This window comes from Drosophila tropicalis, unplaced genomic scaffold (genome assembly GCF_018151085.1).
Source record: "Drosophila tropicalis isolate 14030-0801.00 unplaced genomic scaffold, ASM1815108v1 contig_845, whole genome shotgun sequence".
Taxonomy (NCBI): Eukaryota; Metazoa; Arthropoda; class Insecta; order Diptera; family Drosophilidae; genus Drosophila; species Drosophila tropicalis.
Window position 1 is genome coordinate 2,149,513 of NW_027173338.1, and position 18,477 is coordinate 2,167,989.

The window sequence follows — 18,477 nt, forward strand, 5'->3', positions numbered from 1 at the left end:
TATCGAAAATCGAGCTCAATAGTTCCCAAAACCAAACCATCGATAGTTCTCCACCTCTAATCGAAACGACACTAGTGAAAAGTAAGAAAAAAAAAGGAAAACTTTAAAGTAAAATGATATGGAAATATTTTAACAATTTTGCTTAGGCGTGTATGCGAAAATATTAAAAAATATAACATTTAATACAATATACGAAACACTCACGTTCACCCTCAAACACGCGCGCGCACACACACAGACAGCAAGTCCGACAATTCCTTCGATTTGCAATCCCCTCGCAGCTGCAACGCAAATTCCAAAGAGGAGCGGGGCCAGAGAAGCGCCCACGGAAAACTTTCGCATCCTGGGCACTCGGACAGGAAACCACAATAATTGGCAAGGTAAGTCCTTAATATGGATTTAATCAATAATTCACATTTCTTAACAATTTTTTTTGTGCTGTTTTCTCTCTTAAGTGAAATTTTGTATGCTCAATTTTTTCTGTCTTAGAATAAATTTTCTTCTCTCGTTAATCGCCAGTAACCCGAGAATGAGGTAATTTTTGGCCTGATAGTTAAACATAAAATGTCAAACCTACTAAAATCCTGCGAAACTCTAATCGCCGGACATAAGAAAGGAAAAAAAGTTAAATAGATACACAAAGATTTATACATACATATGTAAATACATATGTGTATGCCTTGTATTTGTTTATACACCTGACCTGGGATTTTTCTTCTGCATTGATGCTGTCTACCTGTATCTAAAAAATTTAAAATTTTCCCGATTTTCAATTAACATTTTTATTAAAACATTAGCCATTTGTTCTAGAACACGGTATGGAATAGGGTCGAGTCATCATCTCAGTAAAGTAATTATTTATATAACAATTGTAAAAAAAACTGTTGAAGTTTCGCAAAACAAAATTGACCATAAATATTTAGATAAAAATTAATTCAATTTATGGGTACTAATACTTTTGATCGACAATATGAGCTTCTCCTCCCAGACCTGAAAGGCAAATATATTGTAGTAGGGGAATTTCCGAATACGCTAAAATTTTCCGGAAACTGCTGTATGATGGTTCTTTAAAGCACCCCAAATTCCAAATATCCTTCAATAATTCAGAAGTTAATAAAATTTTGAGCTTCTCATTTCTCAAAAAAAAAAAAAAAAAAATCATTAACAGCCACTAAAAAGGCATCTTGAAGGTAAAAGGTCATAAAGATCAAGACTTAAAGTAATTGACATATACAATCCGACTCGTGGTCATATTTACTGCAGGATGCAGGATTTCTTATCTTACGTTTGAATCTTAAAATTAAATTATAATAATATATACATATGTAATTATAGTTATTATACGTACTTCGAGTTGCAATTTTAAAAATTTACAAACCTTAAAAAAATTAGTGATGCTCTTATTATCTTTTAATTTTAACTGCACGATTAACAATACCAAAATAATTGTTTACCTTTAGTTTAGTTTACGTATTTTTGTTTTGGGTTTTTTTTTTGTCAAAATAACTAGAAAAACAATACATCATTTACGTTCGTTTTTCTTTTTTTTCGATATTTACAGATGCCTTGGTTCTCAAGGGATTGATAACAAGATAAAACGATTAAATTAAGGCCACGCCCCAGTGAGGATTGAGGGGCGCAAAGAAGTGGTGTTGTGTGGTGAGGTGACGAGTAGAGAGGAAAGAAGAAGAGAAAGGGAGTCTCTGGTGAGCGCTGCTGGATAGCATGTTTAGTCCATTCAAAAAGATATTCACGTATATACAAAAAAATGCCAGCAGCTCGAATATGTTTGGCCAAACAACAATAGCAACCACCAGCTCAGCACCAGCGACCAGTAGATTAAGTGGCGACGAGGAAAGCGTCGGCAGTGACGGAGACAGGAGACTGGAAAAGCCACTGCAACAAGAGCCACAAATCGAAGAAGAAGAGGAAGATGATATTGAGAGACAAATCAAGACATCGATAATCGATGCAAGTAAAGTGAAATCTTTGCCGATACAATTAGATGATGAATTGGCTGATTTTGCTCATGATCCTGTCGAGCAACACCACCAGCAGCAACAGCTACACCTTGAAGATGATCAATTGGAAGAGGAATTCCTCGAGCTCGATGATTTTCCCAACAATGAGATTATTGTCATCGATACAGATCTCAATTCATCTCTAGCTTCGGATAATGTATCCGAAGATCCTTTAGCCATTGATACCATATTGGATTCATCATCAGTGACCACCAATGATGAAGTGGACACAAGTAGTGATATATTATGGTTAAAAATAAATCATCAGGAAACAACAAATGCGGCAAATGCCCATCAAACGGAAACAAATAGACAAACAGATGAGCTGAGGGCAAATCCGGCAGAACCTCCAAAGCAGACCAAGACCAAAGAGGAGGAGCTACGAAGCAGCGATGGTGGCTCAGATTCAGGCTTGGGCAGTGAGACTTCTATTATTAAAGAGACGACGACGACGACGACCTCATCATCAACCAATAGCCCGATTAAGCCCATACGATCCAATCTTAAACGTCGTCTAGAGGTTGAAGATAGCATCGATTTGGCTATACCAGATATAGCCAGTAGCAGCTCCTCCTCCCAAGCTACACCTCAAGCTCAAAAGCGTCCGAAACGTTGCATCAATTTCGATAATGTCAAAGTCTATTACTTTCCACGTCAGCAGGGTTTCAGTTGCGTGCCCACTGCGGGGGGCTGCACTCTTGGAATGGGGGCGAGACATATTGCCTTCAAGACAATGACATTGGCAGAACATGCAGCCGAGCTGAGGCGTGCACATCGTAATCAAAATCAAGATCTGCAAACTCGAGGCTCCAGCACTGATGATAGCGAAGAATCCGAAGAGGATTATCTAAGCGAGAGTAGCAGCTCAGATCCAGATGATGGTTCCAATGGCTTCCTGCAACCGGTGACCCCCAAGCAAAGGCGAGCCCTGCTCAAGGCGGCGGGAGTGCGTAAAATCGATGCTAGCGAGAAAAGTGATTGTCGTGACATCCGAAATTCACGTGAGGTTTGCGGCTGTTCGTGTCGAGAATTCTGCGATCCCGAGACCTGTGCCTGCAGCCAGGCGGGCATCAAGTGTCAAGTGGATCGTGCCATGTTCCCATGTGGTTGTTCGCGAGAAGCTTGTGGCAATACTGTCGGTCGTGTTGAGTTTAATCCCACGCGTGTGCGTACCCATTATATACACACAGTGATGCGTTTAGATTTGGAGCAACGGCAAGGGGTCCAGCAACAGCAACTGCAGCTGCAGCAACAATCAAATAGCTACACAAATGGTGGTGCTAATGGAGCAACGCAGTCTGCAGCAACTTCGCCTCATTGTTATTTCATGCAGACGCAATCGAATTATAGTTCAGGTTATGCCTCGCCAGCTTATACGCCGGATAGCAGTGTTAGCTACTATCAGCAACAACAGCAGCAGCAACAAATTGTTGCTGTCAACTCGCCTGGCAATTCAGCAATCCAGCAACAGAATCAATATTCTGGTTACACACAATTGGATAGCCTTGATTCCGGTTTGTTTGGCAGTAATAGCAATGGTACTCCCGCCTATGGAGAACTCTATCAATCACTGAGCTATGGCAATGCTCAGGTGAGTTTCTAAATCTTCTTTGGTTTTCTATGTAGAACAGTTTTTTGATTAACTTTTTTTTTTAACTTTGGACTGAGTTTCTTATAATTTTCGTTAAAAGTTTGTTTAAAAAAAACCGTTAAAATATAAGAGATAGTATGACGGACAAAGTTCATACCAACACAAACTCTTCCCAAGAGCCCATGAAACTTTTCCCACCAACTTTACTGTTATTCCTAGACAAATATATTTTTGCTACCTTTAGAAAGGGTGCGGCTCATACAAGATAAAAAGGATTAAAAATTTTGAAAGATTCGTTCTTTTGATTTCGCTTACATTCAATAAACTTTGGTAAAAAACTTTGCTTAATTTTTCCTTGCTTCGTCTTTGTGCTGGTATTATAAGTTTTTTGATTTCTTACATCTAAAACAATTAAAATTTGTATTTTTATTTTTCAGATGACTTCCTACCAAACTGTCTCCTATCAGCATACATCATCACCCGCCGTCGCCGCTGCCACAGCTGGAGCTGTTGCAGCCAACTCTCCTGCTGGCACACCCAGTGCTTTTAGATCTTGTTCCGTGCCGTCGGCTCCACCGTTTGGTAATGCCACCACAACAGCCTCATCCACCAATTCTCAATATCAGACCACCGCCTCAATGACAGCTGCGTCGACAACAACCAATGGCAGTTGTTCACCTCGTCTTGGTGGCAATTCTGTGGCCTCAATAGCAGCATCAGCCGCCTCCTCGCCAGCCGAATTCATAAGCCTCAATTCACCCATTGCCAGCTCGTCGCGTCTGTCGCAAATAAATGATTTACTGCAGCATAATCGTAATACAACAGCTGCCCTGGTGGCCGTCTCCGAGGGTTATGGTGGAGTTAGAATAAGCTCGATATCATCATCATCATCAACATTGGCAGCCACTAACATTGATTCCATTGAAACGCCACCCATTGTTGAGGATGCACAACATCGTAGTTGTATGACCTTTGAGGAACTACCGCCACCTTTGATCAATCCCACGCCCATAGTGACTGTGGTAGAGACAAAATTGCCAGAAATATCAGCAGTAGGAGCAGCAACAGCACAACAATCCTCCTTAGCACCAAACATACAAGGACCACAACCACGTCAGCCGCTGGATGTGCAATCTCTGACAGAAACCACTTAGAGATTGGGTACAGAGAATAAATCGTGGAATAGTTTTTTATAGCAATTTTACACAGCAGAAGACTTAATTATGTTTAAGGCGGCGGACGTTAACGTTAGAATTGGTAATCAAAATGTATTGGAAAGTGGAAAAGCCTGGTGAGCCATCAAATCAACTTTGGAGACCTTTTCAACCGAGAGAGATAGAGAGAGAGAGAGAGCGTGGGCTGGAAATTCTTCATCCTTCCCTCCTCGCCTTGTGTATAAATAATTTTTAATTGTTAAACTCGTAATTAGACGTTAAGTGCAAATTATAATTAGGTAAAATACTTTGTTGCTTAAGTTTCGTTCAACTTTTTCCTAAAACAAAGAAAAAAAAAAACAAAAAGCAGTTATTGAATTATGATAAATCTTCCAACCAAACGCAAAACGCAATTTTATTTTAATCAATTGTTTTAAATGAACCAAATTTATTGTATGTATTTACAACACAAAACGAATCATTTAAAAGGAAATAACAAAAACTGCGAATTTAAAAAATATTTCATTAATTTTTTTTAGCATTATTTTTATTTCATTTAACTTATAAATGTCAAATATCTAAAACAAAAAAATTAGTTTTCAAATTTTACAATTTTTCAAATTTTTTTTTTTTTTTTGTACTAAATGTACTAACTCAAATAATTTATTTGTCATTTTTTTCTTGTATTTTGCATTTAGTTCAAATTTATATGCGATTTTCTAGATTATATGTTATTCAAATTATTTTTTTCTCTCTCTGAAATTAAATGTAATTATATTTGCAATTAGCTGCTTTTAAGTATTCATTTAGTTGATAAGTTTTTCTGGTTTGCTGATATTTTAGCATATATATTTATGTAGGTCTATCAAAGTCTATAAGAAAAATTTGCAGCAACACCAACCAACAACAACAATATAAATAATTAATATGTACTATAAATATATGCAAGAAAGAAAAAAGTGAAAAAGAAAAAAGATAATTGAACAGAACAGAAAAACAAAATAACAAATGCAACAACAATTGATAACAAAACAACAAGAAATAAAAAATAAAACAACTTAATTGCGATTTATTAAAATAAATATTGAATACAAAAATTTATCAAACAAAAATTTCTATATACAGAAAGTATGATTAATAACTTTTTCTGGCCAGAAGAAATAGTTTGGCCAAATAGTCCAATTGGCTTCTTGTGGGTAAAGATAAATACAAAATAGATAAATACATCATACACATACATAATTCTTAAGTGAATCTGTTCTTTTATAGTTCAAAAGCTTTCGGGATGAAAATTAATAATGAATTCTTGGTTGGGAAAAATGTTTTTCACATTTTATTTTTAACTTAAATTATTTTTTTTAGAGTATTGCGAATATCGTCCCAAAATGGCTATTCCAAATACTTTAGGAGATATCAAAGTTTTTTGTGAGGCAAACTTTGAACGCATTTTTCTCGAAACTTTTATTTGAACTTGCGGCAAGGATACAGTAACTCTGAAACAATTTTAATAAAACAAAATGCAACTAACCCAGAAAAGGCATAATTCTAGTCCTACACTAAATTATTAAACAAAATAAATATAGGCTAGAGCGGATGCTATTGTGTTAAAAAAAAATCCTAAAATCGTGATCAGAATCTAACTCTAACGCCGCGTTAAATTTAAATTTCAGACGATCCTGAGTCGAGGTATCCTTGGCGCCAACAGAATACCTTTTTTTGTGTTGTTTCCTCGTAGGTTTAAACTAAGAAAATCAGTTCACATAGTTCAAAATTTCAATATATTTTTATCACAAATTCGATTCGTTTATTACAGCTGAATATTTGATTATTTTAACTGAATAATTTAAATATCAAAAGTAACTCCAATTTGTCGTCGTAATTTCTCACTAATGGCAATTAACTCCAAACTGGCAGCATGGGTGAACTTCGGAGACTCCAGCAAACGTTTCTCTATGCATTTGCGTACTTCTTCGGCCTCGTAGCGCAGACCACACGAGTTGGTATAATGAAAATCAAATTTGGCCTTGGGCAGTGGCCAAGATTCGGGCGAGGAACCATTGGAACGTATCAATTGAGTGCAGCACCAATAATTCGAGAGCTGCGTTTAAAGTGGAAATTATATTGATAACCAACTGAACCTGCAGGTCATTTAGACTCACCTTAATCTCGCCTTTGGTGCCAACGATGACGGCGTCATTCTCCAGATGCTCTAGTCCAGTGATTAAGGCCACCAGACGACGATTGTCGCCATAATCCAGAATGAATTCCGTTTGCATATCGACACGATCTCCGTTTAATTGTGTGCCACTCGGAATAATTTTTAATGGCGGCGTTCCAAAGACGAATTGTCCCAATTGTAGGGCATAGATTCCCATATCGAGTATAACCGAACCACCTAGAGCTCGGGTGCAAACTCTCTCCACATTGCTTAGGCGGAAACCATGTTGAATTTTGACTAGATTTATCTCGCCAATGGCATCACTTAGGAGGAGTTCACGTAGACGATCATAGCTGGGAAAGCAGCGGGACCACATTCCTGAAATTACCCAATGTAGATTTTATTATTGACTTGTCACTGGGAACACTACTCACCCTCCATTAGGAAGACTCCTCGCTGCTCGGCCAAACTATATAGCTCCATAGCTTGCTCGTATCTCAAACAGATTGGCGTTTCACATAAGACATGCTTGCCCCTAGACAAGAGTAAGTGCACCACGGCGTAATGAAAGGGATTTAATGTGCCTACATATACCACATTTACATCCCGATCGAGAGCCAACATATCGAAACCATCATAATGTCTGGGAATTTGATTCCTTTGAGCAAACTCCTGAGCTCTGGCACCATCTACATCTGCCACAGCTAGCACAGTGTGATGCGAATTCTCGATGGTGGCCAGGGCAGTGACAAAATCTTGGGTTATTCTGCCCGCTGCCGCTATGCCCCAGTTTAAAGTATCTGATGTCTGGCTTTGCATCATCGATGGAATGGACTGGACGTTGTTTTCGGAGTGTCGTTGTGGGCGATGTCGTTGCTTTCAGACCACTGGCTCAACTGTGTCCGATAGATAGATAGATAGATAGAGTAAAGAGAGAGAGAACTGGCGCCCCTCTTCCCGAGGCAATTCATTATCAGTTTTGAACATCTGCATTCACTGCAGTTTATTCCGCATTGCATTCCAATTGATAAGGCGAACCGGGAAAAAAAGGGACAGAGACATGGGCACGGGTTGGCATTTGCCATCGCTAACCTTCTCCCAGATGCTTTTGAGTCTATCTTGAGTAAATGAGCAAAGATAATCTTACTCTTTTCATCGAGTGTTTCGTTCTCACTTGTTAAGTTGTTCAATCATTCATTTGTTCACCGACTCAATGCTTCTCTCACCCAATTATTCACTTAAGTGATTGAGCATAGATAGACAACTATTTGTATTGAGTCAACATGTTCATTTGTTCATTCTCTTATTTGTCATCTATTCAGTTGTTCGAACTCTCACTTAATCAATGCATTACTTGTATAGTTGAACTGATCATCATAGAAGTCCATAAATAACAGATTAAGTTGACTGAAGTTCAGGTTCATGAGCAAATCTGTGAAATATTCAATTTTCCAAAAACTATTTTTGAAAGAAATTACGTTCCCTACTATTTATGGGTTACCCAAGACTCTTCTGTCTTATCTCTTTCTTATCAAAGAGCTTCAAAAGGTTAGAAACAAAACTTCCCTAGGTGATATACCTTTCCCAAGAGGGCTCTCATTCTCAAGTTCTAAGCGTTATCTATCACAGTACAAATAAATGACATAACCGGAATTCTTATCTCTATCAAAGACGAGCCTCCTTTTTCGTCAATTGCAAACGCAAAAACGGGTACAGTTGTGTTCACTAGAATACACAATAATTGTGGCATCAGTTAATTAGATTAAATTAAATTCGGTAGTTTATAATCTTTGATTGAAGAATGACGCTCCAGAACGGGCAAATAGATTAAATTTTTATAATCAAAAAATGTTTATGTTAAGATTCACGACCAAAAGCAGAGCAAAGCTAAGCAACAGGCACCGTGTTGATAAGATATGGGGGGTAATAGTAGAAAACCGGCTACTAGACATTTAGATAAGACAAATTCACACGCCAAAGAAACGTGATCAATATACACGCTATCTCTTCATACTCTGCAATCGAAATGAGAATGTCAAATTGATGTCAGTTGTTAATAATTGTTAGATGGCCCTATTTTACTTTACAAGTATCACTTCAGAACTTTAGATTTTCATTTTGAAATATTATAATTCATTTTTTTAAGATTACATTTATTTAAGTAAAGTTAAGTTTCAATTTCTTGTAGGTGTAAAATTAAGTAGATGTTGCCTTAAATCTCTCTATTCATCATATTTATTGAGAACACCGATTTGTTTGCGAATAGTATCCTCAATTTCGGCAAACAACAAACTGTCAGCATAGCTGACATTCTTGTTCTCCACCTCGCCGGCGAGTATGGATTGACGCACTGCCTCGGCCTCATAGCGCATAGCCTCGGAATTGGCATAATTTGTTTGATGTTTTCCCTTAGGTGGAAGCCATTCCTTTTCCTTGCCATCGATATCGATCAGTTTGTTGGGAGTCCAGAAGTCGATCAGCTAGAGACGAGAATGAAATGACAATTCATTGCCATCATGATTAGATTATACAGATAAGAAAGAGTATAACCAGGTGCTTACCGTAACTTGACCTTTTGTGCCCTTGATGACAGCAGTGTTGGACAGCTTTTCCTTGGAAGAGAAACGCATCCGAGATTGTCTGCCGCCGCTATAGGTCAATGTGGCTGATACATCATCATCAATGCCCTCAGCATTTAATGAACCATGTGACTCAATCTTTTCGGGTTTCTCCTGGAAGGCCCACTGTGATACCTGAATTGTGTAGATTCCCAGATCGTAGACAACGCCACCGCCCAGTTCGCGTTTCCTATGAAAAAAGAAAGAAAAACAATCATGAAAATTTAAATCTGATACTTAATTTCTATGGAAAACTTACTGCAAACGATCCACTTGAAGCAAGGGGAAGCCAAAGTTAACCTCTACATCCTGAACTGTGCCAAGTTTGCCGCTGGAAATGAGATCACGCACATGAGCATAGCTGGGGAAGAAACGTGACCAAACTGCCTCCATGAAGAACCGTTTGTTTGCCTTGGCGGCAGCCAGAATGCCTTCCACCTGCTTCTTGTTCATGGCCAGAGGCTTCTCGCAGAGCACATTTTTGCCCTTGTTCAACATTAGCAGGCAAACCTCATAATGCTGGGGATTCAGTGTACCAATATAGACAACATCTTTGAGAATAGAAAAGAAAGATTTTTTAGTTCTCTAATAAAGTTTAGGATCACTTCTTTCTCACTTACCCACATCCTTGGCATTGGCCAGCTCATCGTAACTACCATAAGCATTTGGGATCTCATGCTTCTTAGCAAACTCCTGGGCACGGTCCAAAGAGCGAGCAGCAATTGCTTGAACCTTATGATCTGTGGCCGGCAGAGTGCCCAAGGCAATTACAAAATCCTCGCTGATCTTGCCAGCCGATGCAATGCCCCAACGGATTATTTTCGACATAATTCTCCCTTGATGTTGAACGTTTCACAATTGAACTGCGAATGAATCTGAGTCAGAAATCACCGTTAGTTAAATATGATACGGTCTGTGGGGAGCATTTGTTTCTCTTATCAGCACTCGTTCTCTCCCTCTCCCGCTCTCTATCTCTATTCTTTCTCTTTTTAATGTTTGTTTCCCCCAAAAAAAAACCCTTGATAATTTATTTTTTATTTTAGTTAATGTAATTGTTAAATTTCACAATGTTATTGAGTTTGACCTTAACAAAAATAATAAAAAAAAAAAACGAATGAGTACTCCAGAAAAAAATATTAGATTTTCAATTGATTATTATGAAATAGGCAGAGAACACGTAGATTGCGGATAGAACGAGCCCTCCGCCATCTTCATGACTCGCCCCACCCCCAATCGTAAATAGTTTGCTGGAAACTTGTTGTCATTGTCTAACGTCACTTTACGAATCGATTGGTAGATAAAGCCTCTGTGTGGTATAAAGCACAAAAACGTATAAACACCCATAAAATGTATGACCAAAAAAATTCTAGTCTTCTCTATTAATTCTCTAGTCATCAAGCCTAATAACTGTTTGCCTTTATTTCAAACATTTAACCCCATTCAACATTTTTTTAGCCATTGGCAAAGTATCTTACCAACGCTGGAGGTTTCTTTGGGGGATTCTTTTAAAACTGGTCCACCCAAACACATGGCTGTTTATCAAAATTTTATATACATATTTCACACAGAACAAAATCAATAAGTTTACAAAAAGCTATGAAAATAGTAACTAATTATATAAATATATAGACAAACGCTTTATACGTAATTAACCGATAATAACGAAAGAAAAGCAAACAAACAAGAGGTAAAAGGGACAACAGGATAATAAGCAAATTTTTTAAATTTATTTTCTGATAATATTTTAAGACTTTCTAGGGGATAGGCCCGAGTGTATTGACTTTTCTGAAACCGGCCCTGCTTGACAACCATCTCATTTTGATAGTAGAAACGCAGCCTGTACTTGCTGTTTATTGGAAATGAAATTTCCGCGACAGCAACAAGTGTTTGCACAATTGCATTTCATTAAAAGACACTCTTCAAAAAAGGAGAATCTTTGTTTCCACTAGAGGCTTGCAACTTATTTCAAAATACACATACATATAAGCTTTGTAGGGTAAGGTATACGATAGGGGACTTTGGAAACCTGTTAAAGTCTCCGTATGTATCATACGTGGCGAATTCTAAAGTACCCAATTATGATTTTTAGAATTATATTTGCTGAGCCCTAAGAAAATAAACAGAAGCATGTGTTTTAAATCGAAAATTTTGAAAGTTTGCAAGCTCAATCATTTTTAAGTGACTTTCACGCAAAAATAGTTACTGGTTTTGTTTTCCTTTTTATTATATGTATGTATATTATATTGAATAATTTTGCATACTTTTTATTTTAATTAAGCGGAAATTTGTTAGGGTATCAGAAGTGCGCCATAGCCGATATATGAATATAAGTAATGGCTCCGAAGGGAGTTAAACCTGTAAGCACCGTTTGGAATTGGTTGCCTCAATCTAATTAATAATAAAGTCCACAATTGTGCTTATAATTTTTTAAAGATTACTATAAGTATCTTGCCGGTGTAAATTCATTTCAAAATACATACATACATACATATATACATTCATAGGTTTCTATGTAAATATATATTTATGTAGTTTTATGTGTGTAAATTCACTGTATTAAAAAACTTACTTTAACTTTGCTATTGATGCAAAAAAAATTTTAGGAAACTTTCCACTCTGTTGTATAAAAAAATGCGACATCTATTTATAAACAAATTAAATTGACACTCACCCACACACAGAATGGTAACTACTTATCTACACGTGTAAATAATGTTATGTTCGGTTAATATTGTACCATCTCTAACAGTGTCAATCATCTGTTGATTGTTTTTTTTTTTTTAAACCTGAGAAATGTTAAGAAAAATCTTATTTAATACACAACCTGTCTTAAGACATCAAACGCTGGTAAATATTAATAAATGTTATATGAAAAGTTCAGTTAATTTGTTTTTTTAAATGTTACAGATAAGATGCTTTGCCAGGCATATGCACACCAACAAAGCGGCTACAACTGCTCCTCTGCAACTAGAACAGACCCATATTGATGAAGCCGTCAAATTGGAGCCCACTCTGGGTATCTACACATCTGATGTCTGGCGACGTGCCCACGAAACCTTTCATAATCACGGACTGGATACCATAAACTTCCTTAGAATTGTCACTGGAAACCCTGCAATTTTGAAACGGAGTCCACAGCGTATTGTAGATAGCATAGAGATTTGGAGAGCCTGCCAGTTTGGTGAATATTGGCTGCACTTGCTTTTAACCAAATATCCACAATTGCTCGACGTAGGCGGCGATGGTACTGATGCACATCAGTTGCTTTCCCACATAGCATACCTAAAGAGTCGAGTAACTACGAACAAGAATGTGTGGAAATTGCTGATGAACAGTCCAAACATATTGGCCCAATCGGAAAAAAAGTTTGGAAGAGAAACTTGACTATATAATTGATGTGATGCGTATTGAGGTGCCAGAGATTGTCAAGTCATCGGCGTTGGCTTTGGGAATTGATGAATTGAGATGTAGGCACATGTTTCTCACGCGTCTGGGCCTGTTCAAGCCCCGTGCTCTTAAAGCTGATCCCAACGAGCCATCAACGAATAATAAGTTATATCAGATAACGGATACATCGGAGAAGACATTTGCTACAAAGATTTGTCACATCACCTTACCGGAATATGAAGTTTTTAAGGAATTGTTTGCCCGCGAACTCAACCGCAAAGGAAAAAGGTCCAAACAGGCCGAAGAAGAGGAATCGAGTGATGAAGATGATTCTTAGTAATTTGCGTTAAAAAGTTAAATAATTATAAGTTAGTAATAAAACGCTTACCTTTGAAACGGAAAAGAAAACAAAACCGCTGGTATAAAAAATTTAAATGGTAGCATTTTAACAGCATCATTTGAGAGTTCTGTTAAATGTAACAGGGCTATTCGGGTTTCAACGATTGTGAACACTGGTGAACCCTCAGTGTTGCAAAGCTCGATTTGGAGGAAAAATAAATTGCTAAAAATCTAAAACAAAACCCCTACAAAAACAACAATGGAAATGTGTTAACGCAGATCATTTGTAAGTCAGTCAAAATTCAGTTTGGAATTTAAGCAAAACACAAGTGAAATCGAAAATTTCATTTATTTTCAATTCGAATGATTCTCGTTTTTTTCGTGAATCGCGTGTGTGTGTGTGCTTTGTTTGTATGTGCATCGGTGGTTGTGTGTATGTGTGTGGCGTGTGAGTGCGGAAGGGATAGCTCTAGACCAGAGTAGCGGTTGTCAAAAACAGCTGATTGATGGATGTGCGTTGTAATAGAGAGAGTTAGATTTGTTAAGGTGTTGTTGGGTGGGGTGGGGTGCTGTGAGGTGACAGGGAAACCCACTCACCTGTAAGCTTTTCCCATCCTAATACTCAAGTTACATTCCTTTTTTTCTTTTCTGCCGTTTTTTTCATTTACTTTGCAGCTGCGCTTGGGGCGCCCACCAAAAGCTACAAATCTTTGTTGTCTTACTCGTTTCAACATCAATTCCCAGTAGTAGCAGCAGAAGCAGCAGCAAGCACCAGGAAGAGATGCCCCTGAATGAGGTGGCGGCCACTGGAGCGGGAGTGATCTATGCAGAAAACGGTAGCAACAGCGGAAGGCATAAGACAATGACAAATTCAACAAAGCCTGACGTTATGGGATCTGGCGTTGCAGGTGGAGGTGGCGGCGCTGCTGTTCGACTGGGCCTAGAACTAGGCTTATCCTCATTGCAAGGCCAAAAATGGCAACAGGTTTTTGACATGGATAAGGTAATCAAGCAGCTACGGACAGCTGAAAAAACCTACCTACGCGGCGGTGGTCAGAAAAGTGGCCATGGCAATGGCGCAAGAACTAGTAGTGGAGTTCAGGTGCAACGTTTGAATGCAGCCGATATTGCTTATTATGATATAGTGCCCAAATTGGCCACAAGAGACCTAGTCGTTTGCAATTCCTGTAATGGTAGCTACACCAAACCTGGTTTCCAGAATCATGTGGCTCTACAGCATCCTAATATATGGGATTCCACATCGAACAAAGTGATTGTGAATCACAATCTAAGTGATTCCCATCGTCATCTTACTGCCACAAGCTCGGATACGACGACGGCGACTGCTGGACAGGATGGGTCAGAGCCAAATGCAACTGGTTCACCTTTGGAATTGTCTAATTTATCAAATGGTTCTAGCAGTTCAGCATCAATTGTTGCCGCCTCATTATCATCCTCGTCTGCATCGTCAGCGACCACAACGACTGCCTCATCATCACGTCACAAAAGCAGTAGCAGCAAGAGTAGCAGTTCCTCCAAGGGTAGCAGCAACAGTTCGCGTTCCCGTTCAAAATCATCAAAAAATCGCCACTATTCATCGCCAGCTCCTGCCGTCGACTTAAATCATAAAGAGAAATCCAACTCCAAGAAAAACAACAACAATGCGGGCAGTAGTAGTACTAGTTCTAGCATTAGTGCCATAGCAGCTCCTCCAACTATACCAACGGTTACGGCAGTTTCATCTATTAAAGAGGATCCTGCTTCCGCCCATATTGCAGTTTTCTCTTCTTCCTCAAATTCATCGTGTTCGTTGCCGCCAACACCCACATTGTTGGCCTCATCTGCTGGTCAATTAGCCAGTAATGATGTCAACTATTCTCCTGCCAATCATCAAATGGAGGAAAAATCCGAACTGCAGCCAAAAAAGAAGGTAATTTTATTGCTAGTTGATTTAAAAAGTACAGATTTCATATAGGAACTTTTAACATATTAAAGTATACACGAATGTATAAACTGTACAAACATTAAAAAGAATCGGTATATAACTACAAATTTCCAATGCAATCCCAGAATTTAGTTTTCTGTACGTAATTCTTAAAAATTTCCATTGTTCGTTGTATTACGACACGAAAGTACTTTTTTTTATTTACAACGAAACCAATTGAATCCGATTCCCCGTTTCCACCATTAAAATGGGCTAAAAATTGATAGGTTTTCATATTTTTCCAATAAATTACCTGGCAGTCGAAAAAATCTAAACAAACGTCTTAAGTTTGTTGGTAAATAATCCAGCTCTTGGCTTTCTTGTTTAAAATTGAAACTGATGCCTATTTTTGTTTATCATTGCCGGTCACTGCTTTTGGTTTAAAATTGCTTACCTCTTATTTAGTGGAATTACAAGTAATTGCCAATTTTCTATAGAAACGAATAATTTTAAGTGCAGTATCGACAGATAATTTGGAAAGAAACACAATCGAAGTGAAATTAAACTACTACTAATTAATCAGCGTAATTTATAATGAAGCGTTAGATGAAGAAATACTTCAAGACAAGAATACAGTGATCGTTAATTATTATTCCAAATTTTTTTTCTGTTTAACAAAACCTATAAAAGAAGGTTTGCACCAAAATCTTTACCTTTTTTTTATTAAAATACTTCAAACTAATTATGTTTAAAATATTGAAATATAATAAGGAGGATTTTGTTAGATTAAAAGCTTATCAAAATTAACCAATCACTTCGAAGATTCACTGGAGTTGTCTTATGATACATTTTAGTATCTCATCGTCTATAATTCAGAAGCATGTGATTTCTTACATCGGTTTTAACACTTTCATAATTTCATAATTTTCTCGTTGCAACAGGTTAAAGGCTCCAGTGATCATCGAACAAAATCCTCTAAAGACAAATCTGCAGCTGCTCTTGTCAATACAATACCAAATTCATATGAGCATCATCACCAGCAGCAACAACAACATCAACATCATCAACTCACTGAGCTTGATCAGGCTGTATCATCGATTACTGGTCATGTTGTTGTCATGGATGAAGCCGCAGAAGAGGCCACAACTACACAAGGCGATGATGAGGAGCTGCCCCTGCAAAACACATCGGATGATAATTCCATATCGTTGACACTCGATGAAATGTTGGATAGCAAATTGATCAATGAAATTTTAAATAATTTCGATGAAAGCGCTTTAGATCCAACACAGCAAACAAATGGTGGAGCAGTTCAGCAGTCTCAGGCTGTGACGAGAATACGTTACGATGAGGCTGGCGGTCAGGTGGCTAATGAGATTGTTGGTGGTGGTGACAATTATGCCGTTTACCAAGATCACCAACATCAACAGATGCAGCACCAACAAGATTTCAATGATGATAATCAAAGCCAATTGACAGCTATAGATGCCATGCAGCTGCAGCAATTAATCTACCAGCAACAACAAATGCTCGATCATCAGCCCAAACAAGAAGAGCAGCAACAACAAAATCTGCACGAGGATCAACAGTGTCAGCAGGAGACAGTACAATTTAGTGTATATAATGTCCCTTCGCTAACCGATCCGGAAACACCCGCACAACATCAACAGCAGCAGCAGCAATTAGATGAACATATGATATTGCCAAGTATTATCTATGAGATTACGGACAATAATCAAGTTTCTGTCCTGGATCAGCAAAGTCAACAACAGGTTATAGCCGAATTCCTTACCCAGGCTGGCTATGAGAATGTTTTACAGGAGGCGCAAGTAACTGGTGGAGGGGGAGGGGGAGCTGATTTTGCTGATGAAGTGAACGATCTTGATTTTGCAAAACTTGAGACCACAAAGACTGTTAAACTGGAAGCCACCACCACCACCAACGCTAGCAATACCACTATCAATGCCAAATCCTTAGAGGATATATACTTGAATGCTATGCTCTATGCCACGGCACCACGTCCCTTGGCCATGAATACATTTGGTCTGGTCAAAATGCCAAATGGTTTGGGCACTACATTAAGAAAGAATTTATTAACCACCCGCAAGGCCAATAATAGTTTGCTATCATTGAATGGTAGCAGTGGTGTAGTGGGTCAATTAGCCCGTCCACCACCGCCCCTGCCACCCAATGGTTCAGCTTCTACAATACAGCCCGGCCTCAGCAATGGTCATGGTGGCATTTATAGTAGAAATTCGAATTCCGGCAAAACGATTTATGCTCAAAAATCAAGTGTAATCGCTCAAGAGCGTGTACGTTGCAACAAACGACCCTTGATCAATGGCAAATTATTGAATTCTCCTGGTAATTCAGGACAAATGACGGCTAAAAAACTCAATGATCTGCTAATGGGCAAAGTGAAGAAGGAGGAAAAATTGACTGAAGATGAGGCAACAGCTGAAAAGGAACAAAAAGAGGAATTGGATAGGCAAACATTTAGCTTCTACGAGAAGAGGCGTAAACTGATGGCAACGACGCATTCTAATCAGAATCATTCACATTTGCATCAGATGCATGACCATCATCATTATCATAATCAAACGCCTAATCCCAATACATTGCATTCCCTTCAATCGCCGTCACAGCAATCACTTTATCATCGCCAGCGTTCGTTGAATTTGCCGCCGATGCTACAGGGTCATTCATCATCACAGCAATTGCTGAAGAAGCAATTGTTACGTACTCTATCCGATAGCAGCAACATATTGGTCACATCTCAACAGAACAACAACAGCAGTAGCAACAACAACACCCCTCCCAATTCTTGGAAAACCCAGAGTTCAACTCCTGGCACCAGCTCCACGCCAACTAGCAGCGATCTTATGCGTGTTTTTGTCTGAGCATCTACTATATTTATACAAATAATTTATATATATATATATATATTAACGAATACATTTAAATATGTATTTATTATATATATGTATAGATATATATATATATATAGTAATATTACATTTATGTGTAGTGCATCCTATATTTAGTTTTTTTTTTTTTTTTTTAACCACAAGCATCTATTTAACTTTTACTTATAAATTTTTTTTAAATCAATTCTATAAAAGCATATATATATTTCTCTATATTAGGAAGTGATAAATAGTTATTTTTTCGCAAATTAGTTTGTTTTGTATGTAGTCTTTCGTTTAGTCTATGCCTTAAGTTTAATTTAATTTAATAAAAAAAATTTCCGTGGCTAAGTTAATTAGCAATTGCAAAACAACAACA

At 38.0% G+C, this 18,477-nt stretch overlaps 5 protein-coding genes across 6 annotated transcripts; 3 read left to right on the plus strand and 2 right to left on the minus strand.

The window, feature by feature from the left end:
- Positions 1-27: 27 nt before the first annotated feature.
- Axud1 (AXIN1 up-regulated 1) lies at positions 28-5,224 on the plus strand. Its single transcript, XM_068295770.1, has 3 exons — positions 28-380; positions 1,562-3,612; positions 4,050-5,224. Exons 2-3 carry the CDS (start codon positions 1,726-1,728, stop codon positions 4,764-4,766), a joined length of 2,604 nt encoding a protein of 867 aa, XP_068151871.1. The 5' UTR covers positions 28-380; positions 1,562-1,725; the 3' UTR covers positions 4,767-5,224.
- A 1,303-nt stretch (positions 5,225-6,527) lies between these two features.
- LOC137580900 (trans-1,2-dihydrobenzene-1,2-diol dehydrogenase) lies at positions 6,528-7,821 on the minus strand. Its single transcript, XM_068295044.1, has 3 exons — positions 7,359-7,821; positions 6,926-7,302; positions 6,528-6,864 (listed from the first exon to the last, which is right to left on the minus strand). The coding sequence occupies exons 1-3, from the start codon at positions 7,744-7,746 to the stop codon at positions 6,610-6,612; spliced, it is 1,020 nt and encodes a 339-aa protein (XP_068151145.1). The 5' UTR covers positions 7,747-7,821; the 3' UTR covers positions 6,528-6,609.
- A 1,235-nt stretch (positions 7,822-9,056) lies between these two features.
- On the minus strand, positions 9,057-12,226 carry LOC137580332 (trans-1,2-dihydrobenzene-1,2-diol dehydrogenase). The gene is made up of 5 exons (XM_068294324.1): positions 12,112-12,226; positions 10,163-10,417; positions 9,802-10,093; positions 9,486-9,732; positions 9,057-9,404 (listed from the first exon to the last, which is right to left on the minus strand). The coding sequence occupies exons 2-5, from the start codon at positions 10,368-10,370 to the stop codon at positions 9,147-9,149; spliced, it is 1,005 nt and encodes a 334-aa protein (XP_068150425.1). The 5' UTR covers positions 10,371-10,417; positions 12,112-12,226; the 3' UTR covers positions 9,057-9,146.
- LOC137580333 (transcription termination factor 4, mitochondrial) lies at positions 12,053-13,342 on the plus strand. The gene is given in 3 exon segments (XM_068294325.1): positions 12,053-12,389; positions 12,450-12,902; positions 12,904-13,342. Coding segments are annotated over 3 exon segments (870 nt in total). The 5' UTR covers positions 12,053-12,335; the 3' UTR covers positions 13,267-13,342.
- Positions 13,343-13,435: 93 nt separating this feature from the next.
- Atxn7 (Ataxin 7) lies at positions 13,436-18,215 on the plus strand. Of its 2 annotated transcripts, none has more exons than XM_068295248.1 (3): positions 13,436-13,554; positions 13,944-15,198; positions 16,134-18,215. In XM_068295248.1, the coding sequence occupies exons 2-3, from the start codon at positions 14,050-14,052 to the stop codon at positions 18,090-18,092; spliced, it is 3,108 nt and encodes a 1,035-aa protein (XP_068151349.1). In that variant the 5' UTR covers positions 13,436-13,554; positions 13,944-14,049; the 3' UTR covers positions 18,093-18,215. The 2 variants fall into 2 exon arrangements, with proteins under 2 accessions (XP_068151349.1, XP_068151350.1); XM_068295249.1 differs by lacking the exon at positions 13,436-13,554 and adding an exon at positions 13,607-13,780.
- Positions 18,216-18,477: the final 262 nt, after the last annotated feature.

Excerpts from the sequence above, each read along its gene's own strand:
- Atxn7 (XM_068295248.1), top strand. The coding sequence starts at position 14,050 with ATGCCCCTGAATGAGGTGGCGGCCACTGGAGCGGGAGTGATCTATGCA. Across the intron at positions 15,199-16,133 it reads AACTGCAGCCAAAAAAGAAG|GTTAAAGGCTCCAGTGATCA; the intron begins GTAATTTTATTG and ends TCGTTGCAACAG.
- Axud1 (XM_068295770.1), top strand. The coding sequence starts at position 1,726 with ATGTTTAGTCCATTCAAAAAGATATTCACGTATATACAAAAAAATGCC. Across the intron at positions 3,613-4,049 it reads TGAGCTATGGCAATGCTCAG|ATGACTTCCTACCAAACTGT; the intron begins GTGAGTTTCTAA and ends TTTATTTTTCAG.
- LOC137580900 (XM_068295044.1), bottom strand. The coding sequence starts at position 7,746 with ATGATGCAAAGCCAGACATCAGATACTTTAAACTGGGGCATAGCGGCA. Across the intron at positions 7,303-7,358 it reads AGGAGTCTTCCTAATGGAGG|GAATGTGGTCCCGCTGCTTT; the intron begins GTGAGTAGTGTT and ends GGGTAATTTCAG. Across the intron at positions 6,865-6,925 it reads GCACCAAAGGCGAGATTAAG|CTCTCGAATTATTGGTGCTG; the intron begins GTGAGTCTAAAT and ends CTTTAAACGCAG.
- LOC137580332 (XM_068294324.1), bottom strand. The coding sequence starts at position 10,370 with ATGTCGAAAATAATCCGTTGGGGCATTGCATCGGCTGGCAAGATCAGC. Across the intron at positions 9,733-9,801 it reads CTTCAAGTGGATCGTTTGCA|GAAACGCGAACTGGGCGGTG; the intron begins GTAAGTTTTCCA and ends CTTTTTTCATAG. Across the intron at positions 9,405-9,485 it reads GCACAAAAGGTCAAGTTACG|CTGATCGACTTCTGGACTCC; the intron begins GTAAGCACCTGG and ends TCTCGTCTCTAG.